General features: G+C 39.6%; 1 protein-coding gene across 1 annotated transcript in view; it reads left to right on the forward strand.

Moving 5' to 3' along the window:
• tln2a (talin 2a) overlaps positions 1–8,097 on the forward strand; it is a gene marked incomplete in the record, with an annotated part of 85,520 nt that overhangs the window by 52,007 nt on the left and 25,416 nt on the right. The window contains 5 exon segments of the mRNA XM_035682386.1: positions 897–995; positions 1,817–1,984; positions 2,945–3,079; positions 3,410–3,569; positions 5,549–5,715. Of these exon segments, the coding sequence (XP_035538279.1) occupies positions 897–995; positions 1,817–1,984; positions 2,945–3,079; positions 3,410–3,569; positions 5,549–5,715 (729 nt within the window).

Raw genomic sequence — 8,097 nt, forward strand, 5'->3', positions numbered from 1 at the left:
CTGAGTCCAAACCAAATCCACACAATGGATAATAATGTGTGAAAGTGAAACCTGACTATGGATTTGACCCAAGCAAACTTTTTGCCATTTGTTACTTGAAATGCCAGATTTTATGTGTGTATTTAGTTGGGTTTTATTCGATCCAAATTGACAGCCTAAAAAGTTTCCCATGAAGCAGCTCTACTCTGAGACAATGTATCATCCTATAATGATGCAGCATCTCTCCTGGTCCTCCAAAAACCACATCTAATTATATTAACATCCTCTTCTGCCGTCCAGCTTTCAGCTAACTGAATTGTCCTGGTCGGTCTAAATAAAGACCTCAGAGTAAGGCTAGGTTGAATGTCAGGCATCTTGTCCCTTTATGGAAACAGAACTTGCTTAAAAAATACTATAAATGACACTACATTCACTCACGCTAATGTAGTCTGCATCTGCTGGGGTTGCAGAGCTGTAATGTTCTCACTGAGGTCTATTAGGAATTTGTTGTTATCATTCAGAAGTTAATGTACTATACAGTTGCTGGCTGGTAATCTGCATAATGCACAGACCTATTTAGCTTTGGCACAACCCTGAGCTCCACACACTTGTGCATTATGCATGAAAGTAGTTGGAAAGATGATTTGTAGCCTGTAGGCAAATTAGACGAAGAGATCTTGGTTGTTTGTTAGAGTTAACAGTGTCGTAGTGTTGCAATATTATATTGTTTTAGAAATGACTAACTCAGAATGGCACTGATGTTTTTTTATTTGCAGTATACAGCACAGTAAAACACTGTACAAGTTAAGTAGAAGCCATGCTGTATCTCAAGATGCAAAATGATGCAGTTCCCAGCCAGGTGTCTAAATGCATTTTCACATCCTGATGCTTTTCCGTGTGTGTATGTGTGTGTGCAGCCCCGACAGACTGTGCTGACAGCAGCAGGCAGCATCGGCCAGGCCAGTGGAGACCTTCTGCGCCAGATTGGAGAGAGCGAGACAGACGAGAGGTTCCAGGTAACGCTGCACCCCTTCCATTTATCATCAACACCACACTCTGAATGCTGTTCAAAGAAAACTCAGTCCTGAGGAGCTTCCACTCAGTTAATCAAAACCACACTGTAACCAGGGGAATATGGAGGGAATATTTTAGCTAGATGTTTTTGTTTCAAGTGAATGCTATTCTAGGTGTTAAGCTTGTGTTATTCTTTCATGTAGCTCATACTTGGCTGAACCATGATTGTTATTGTAAGACAATGTTTGTCGAGGTTATACAGCGAGCAAAGCAACACAACTTTTCTCCAGCCTGCCTGTCAGTATTTTACAGTCATTCCGTCATGTTGACTTATACAGATGTCCAGTTGGCAAATGTGTTTTTTTTTTTAATTAGATGAGATTGTCGATGATACCCTTAAAGGCCCACTTTGTAACATTAAGAAGGCTCTATTTGCATAAATGTAATCTAATATTCAAAGGTATGAATATAGGGTACCTGAGTATTGGAATCACCACGGGTCGGAACAAACCAAGTACTGGCTAGCTAGGGGCGTTTGCGTTTTATTGCATGTTTCGCTGCCACCGTAGTTTCTGCTAGTAAAGCGAGGCAGTTGCTATCTACAACTTCACCACTAGATACCAATAATTCCTACACACTGGACCCTTAAATTAGATTTCTATGGTTAAGTATATGTTTTAGAACTGTTAGAGAGCTGTATTTATTGATAATTTGACCTCATCTGCGTTTTCAAATGCCACAATATTGTTCATCATTGTTCAAGAGAATGAGATAAAATATTGTGCATCTCTGACACCCATTATTGTTGGTGTTGTTGTTGTAGGATATCCTGATGAATTTGGCTAAAGCAGTGGCCAATGCTGCCGCCATGTTGGTGCTGAAGGCCAAGAATGTGGCCCAGGTTGCAGAGGACCCCGTGCTTCAGAACCGAGTCATTGCTGCTGCCACCCAGTGTGCCCTGTCCACCTCCCAGTTGGTAGCATGTGCCAAGGTACAAAAATATGTTTGTAATACATTCAAATGATCTGTAGAAATCTCTCAAAAAAAAAAACAAACCCTAGCAGTGCTGAACATTCACCACAGCAACCAAGCATGAAATATGGGACTCATTGTACTAAATGACTCACTCACATCACATCAGTGTTTGTATAATATGCACTCAATTCCCAAAAACTAAATTCAGTGGATATTATGCAAATCCTTGGAAATGATGCGCTGGTGGTGTAATGTTTCTCCATTTATTATGTCAGTTCTGTCTCGGATTTGAATATTACACTTGGTGTAAGGATATCACTTGGGAAGCTATTATTAAAGCTATTTGATTGAATGAACGACAACTTTGCTTTCTCATGAGTAGACTGCACAGTGGGGTTTGGTAAAGTAAAGAGTTTTTTCTACAAATATTTAAATAACCTGTAATTTTTTTTGCAGCTAAATAAGTATTTTTGGATGCACCAAGGCAATGTTAAATACCCAGTGCCCTCATCATATTTGCACATCTTTAATTGTACAACCCACATGCCTCTAATTAGTTTAAATGCCCTCCTAGCTCCCAATCTGAATAGTTGCATTTACTGAACAAAGCCTCACCTCTCTGCATGGCAGCGTGATGAGAACCATCTGCTGAATCCCTTTCAAATCATTTTTTTCCTCTCCTTTTTCTGTGTCCTCTGTTCTCTGTGGAATGTAATTTGTAATTTAATGACGAAAACAGTGTTTTAGCAGTGTGTTTATTCCAATGTAAAATATGTTATAAGAAATTAGATGGAAATTACTTTGGACAGTTTTTAATGCTCTAATTCTCACTTTAGATAAAACCATCGTTTAGACTTTTAAACTGGAGAAAAATGTTTGACATTCCACATATTGCTGACTTAATAGCAGTGTCTCCTCTTCACATTGGAGATTGTTTTACATTGTCTCATTGTTATTGTTATTGTTGTTGTTGTAGGTGGTAAGTCCCACCATCAGTTCACCGGTTTGCCAGGAGCAGTTAATTGAAGCCGGGAAGCTGGTGGACCGCTCGGTGGAAAGCTGCGTCCAGGCTTGCCTCTCAGCCACAGAAGATGGCGAGCTCCTCAAACAGGTCAGCTTGATTTATGACCAGCGGTGCACTGAACTCCATTGGTTCTATGTATCATTTTTAGTTTTGTCTCAGAAGATAACAAGGCATATCACAAGTTTAACCCAGAAAATACTTATTTAGAGAAGACTATTACTATATTAGAATACTGACCCTCAATCCAGCCGTTTTTTTATTGAGGGTATTTAGTTTGTATTAACACATGGCTTAAGGAGCAATGAAGATAATGAGTCCTGTGTGCTTCTCCCCACTCTGATGGAATAAGAAGCTGGGAATAATGCAGCTTAAAAAACACGGCACTAATGCTGATGATGTGCATCTCCTGTATTGAAGGTGAGTGCAGCCGCCAGCGTGGTGAGTCAGGCTCTGGGAGATCTCCTGCAACATGTTCGTCAGTACACCTCAAGGGGAGAGCCTATCGGGCGCTATGACCAGGCTACAGACACCATTATGACTGTCACTGAGAGTATCTTCAGCTCGATGGGAGACGCAGGTGAGTCCAAAAGAGATTAAAAGCTGAGAAAAATCAGATCAATTGTGCATCCAATTTGGCAAGAGCTAAAAAATAAAGAGAAAGGCTGAAATATGTTGAAATTAATGAACTTGTGTTTGTGATTAAGTACTTCTGGATGGTGCTTAGGTTAAAGAGCATGTTAATTAATTACCCTTTAAGTGAACATTTATTTTTGATTTGAAAAGCAATAATGATTTGAGTCATTAGCAGGAAAGTACAACCCACAGCCAGCAACTTTCACTGACGTGTTTATTAGCCATGTATGGCTCTAAGATGACCATGTCTGTCTTTAGTAGGTCAGTTCATCCCCAGACTGAAATATCAATTATTGGATGGATAGTCATGACATTTTTTATCATATATGCTCCCCAGAGGATGAAGCCTAATGACTTCTGTGATCCTCTTGCCTTTTTCTTTAGTGCCACCATGAGGCAGACAGCTTGAGTTTAGAGTGAAATGTGGCAATCTGGGCAAAAATAAAAGCAAACAAAGATACAAGCTAGCTGATTGTTGGTAAGAAGTTCTGTGGTTTTTATTTTGTTATCATCCAGTCCTATTGTGATTTTATTTTTATTTTTTTTCTTACCAAAACCTACAAGACCTGACAAAGGTTTGACCAAGCTCTGCCTGATACTCAACCAAAAACCAGCCTGCCCCATCATAGTTCTATATGCAACCCATCAAAGAGTTTCTGTATGACCACGGGTCAATTTTTGGTCCATTCATGCTTTAAAATTCGATCTCAAATGTGGCTAACTTTGACCTGGTTGGGCCAAATATCTTGCTTTAAAAACAAAAGCACATAAACTATATCTCATTTAAGCTTCAAACTTGATTTAAAAGTTCTAAAGTTTCTGCTTTCTGAGTAGATGTCTGACTGCGCATCATGCCTCATCCTAGCTTCTCCTTAGAGAGACTGGCATGATGGTGGGTTTGAATGGACCCCTGTCAGCTCTGGTGAAGCCACAGAGAAAAAAGCTGACAGTGATGTTAACAAGTCTGACAGCAGAGGAAGACAGATAGATTGAAAGACACACAAAGAGAAAGTCCCGGCCCAGCAGCCATCTTAGCCAGATTGATTGGCTTGATAGACAAGTAGAAGTGCTGTTTGCTCTGCTGAGGGCCTAAATACTTGAAATAGCTGGAGAACTCAGCCTTTGAACTGGTGTCAAATGTGTCAAGTGAGGTCAAACCTGGCATTCAGGTACAAATATCAAATGTGAAGAGACAAAAAAGAGAGTGAATCCCTCTGTAGTGCAGTGTTGGCAGATCAGCTGATACATTCACCTGAATTCTAGAGGCTTACCACCAGATAGCTTTGATGGTGCGCCAGGTCTGCTTTGACAGAGAGAATATAGACCCCAATCCATTTCTTATCTCTTTTGTCTTACCTCATTAGCCTGATGAACAGAGTATATTTTCAGAGGGAGTCAAAAACACCAGGCTGGTGGAATAGTTGCATCCAATTGTTTCACCTACAGGTGTTATCATTGTGTCATCAAAAAATCCAGCCACACTTAGCTAAGGGAAAGGTGTTTGTTTCTTGTATAGCTTGTTTTCTCCCACCAGGTGTTTTTCTTATGTTGCAGATGTTTACGCCATCAAACAGTCACTATCAGTAATTTTAAGAAGCAAACTTTAAATTTATCTTGCTGATACAAAATTAAATGGTATCAAATTAAAAATCAATGCAGTTTGTTGAAATATTTTACCTGCTCCACTAAGGTTTTCCAGCATTGCATTGCTTGCTTGCATCATCATCATCTCTAACTTGCACAAGAGAAAGCAGTCACCAAGCATAGTTTGACTATTATTGCAAGAAAGAAGTAAAGATGGATTTTATTTATATTTTTTGTCCACATTGTTCATGACTATAAACTCAGTTAAGTTAAAACAAGTTGATTCATCCATTAATGTTGTCACCTTTTTCTCCTCTGTCCTCTCTTATCACCCCTCAGGAGAGATGGTTCGTCAGGCTCGGGTGTTGGCTCAGGCCACCTCAGACCTGGTGAATGCCATGAGGTCGGATGCAGAGGCAGAGGTGGACGTTGACAATTCTAAGAAGTTGCTGGCAGCTGCTAAATTGCTGGCCGACGCCACCGCGAGGATGGTAGAGGCAGCGAAGGTGAGCAGCGTTGAGACATGAAGCATGCAATATTTATTCTGTTTATTTTCTCGTAATCTTGCATTTATATAATCAACTCAAACGGTGGGGCTGGTGTAAAAACAAGCTTTAGTCCATGCATAATTCATATAAAAAAAAAAGGTGAAAAGTTTTGGTTTTAATCAGCATAGTGGCATTTCTTAAGACCACATAAAAATCTACAGGGTAGCTGGCTTTTATTCTCTTGCACATACTGGGTGACCTTTTCAGTGACAGCAGAGGGGAAAGAAGCTGACACCCCAAGAGAAGTGATTCTCCTTAGTCTTGTTTGTAAAGTGTTATTTTATTAATAAAAGATGACCTTTAAAACTTTCTTCAATAAAAATGTATTGCACAGACAGATCTTTAATTTGAAAACATCCAAATCCCGAGGTTTTTTTCTGAAACTGCTTTTATGTTTTTTCCAAAAGTCACAACATCTGAAAACATGGTCAACATTCTTGCTAAGCTGTAAATCAGAGCAATTAATTAATTATGGAGTAGGACCCTGAAAAATTATTCCTTTTCAGTTTTTGGAATTATTTACTCTACATGTAGCAGCTGCAGGATGTGTCTCTGACACCTCTTTCAGACCACAACAGGGACCTCAAATAAACTGCACTTCATTTTTGTTTCTAATGTCATACAATTACTATTATGATTGCTACAATCCTTTACTAGATACTGAAGGCAACTAGCCACCAATTCTTCTCTCTTTAATCTCAAATATACATGAACAAAGTTGTAATTTCAAAGTTGTTGCATTTAATCTTTAATAAACTGACTAAATAAGAGAAATGCTGCTTTGCTGGCATATTTGCTTATTAAACTGGAATTCCCAGTCCTGTTTAGCAATGGCCAGGAATTGACCTATGAAGGGTTAGGATCAGAGAATAATTGGTCAAATAAGTAGAAAAATCATGAGGTTGACATTTTAAATATTATAATCCATACAGAGTTTAAATTCACCATCCAGTTCACACCTCAAGTTTTCAGCATAACATGATTAAGAGCACATCAGACTTTTTCTTCCCAGACTGCTGCAGGGCAGGCTTAGCTTTGCCATTCATCCCATCTTCCTCTGTCCAAACTATTTATCTGCCATCTCTCTACATCAGTCCCATTATCTGTCGACAGAATCACACACTGATATTAATAACTCTCCACTTCCACCATGGAAATTAAATGACGCCCTCCAGCTGGTTTGATGGTCGAGTTTGATGCCAGACTTATTGCCGTCACAGCTGTACATTTATCTGTGTCAATGGAGGCTGAGACCTCAGCCAGCTGTTGCCTTGGTAACTGATTGATTTGAGCTTGTGCAGTTTAGTTTTTGGACTGTATGTTTTACAGCTGACTGTGTTTATACTTATTTTTTAAAGCCCACGTCAGGTCATGATTTGCTTTAGCCAGACGCATATTGTACATGTATTGTATCACTGTAAAACAGACATTGCCTTTTTCACTGGAAATCAGCACTTTTTAATAATTATGCAAATTGGCTGTTAAATTTAAATTGTGTCAGCCAGCAGGTAGATGACAGCTGCAAACTCCACTGATTTGACACCAACATCATCATTTTACTGTGATTAATGCTCAGTCAAATGTTGTATGGAAGTCGCAAAAGGAAACAAAACATTTGAAACCTCTGAAATTACTTGAAGGCACTTGTATGCCTTGTTCATAGTGATATCTGTGTCTGTGGCAACTTCTGCCAGTGGCATTTGTGGGGTTAAACGTTACCTTAATGACTCAGGTTTTCAGCAGCACACACACACCTCTCTGTGCAGCTGCAGGTGAAGCCACCGAGTTCCCAGTTAATTAACCTAATGGCTGCAGGCTTAGCTTTCTCTCCAACAGCAGGAGACACGGAGGTGCTAAGTGATATTGGTCTCCACAGAACCCAGTTAACTTGTGCTGCTGGATTCATAAACGGGAAGATCGAAAGAGCTGCTTGCTGATATGAATAAACCACACTCTCATTGACATTTAGCCATCAACAAAAGAACTGATTGTTCAACTTGCTCAGCTGCAGCTGAGTTTGAGTGCAGTGATTTAAGTCTGTGTACACGATTGGATTTTCTAAGATTACTTGTATGTGCTGATGGCTGTTGTGTGGGTGTGTCTGCTGCTCGTCTCAGTACGTGTGATGTGATGAGTGCTGACTGTCACTCAGGAATGACAATGCTTTTCAATGAAAGAAAATTGTTATTTTAAAGATTGTAGAAAGTCAGGGGAATATTGTTAACAGATCATTCAGCCTTGTTTTTTTCTTCTTTATTTCTTCCCACTGTCATATTAGCTGTTTTCCCTTCCTGCTTAGCGGTTGTGTACTGTATTTGCTGATCTGTGTGTGTGTGTGTG

The sequence above is a fragment of the Morone saxatilis genome, unplaced genomic scaffold, assembly GCF_004916995.1.
Source record: "Morone saxatilis isolate NCDOM2014 unplaced genomic scaffold, NCSU_SB_2.0 Contig11, whole genome shotgun sequence".
Lineage (NCBI taxonomy): Eukaryota > Metazoa > Chordata > Actinopteri > Moronidae > Morone > Morone saxatilis.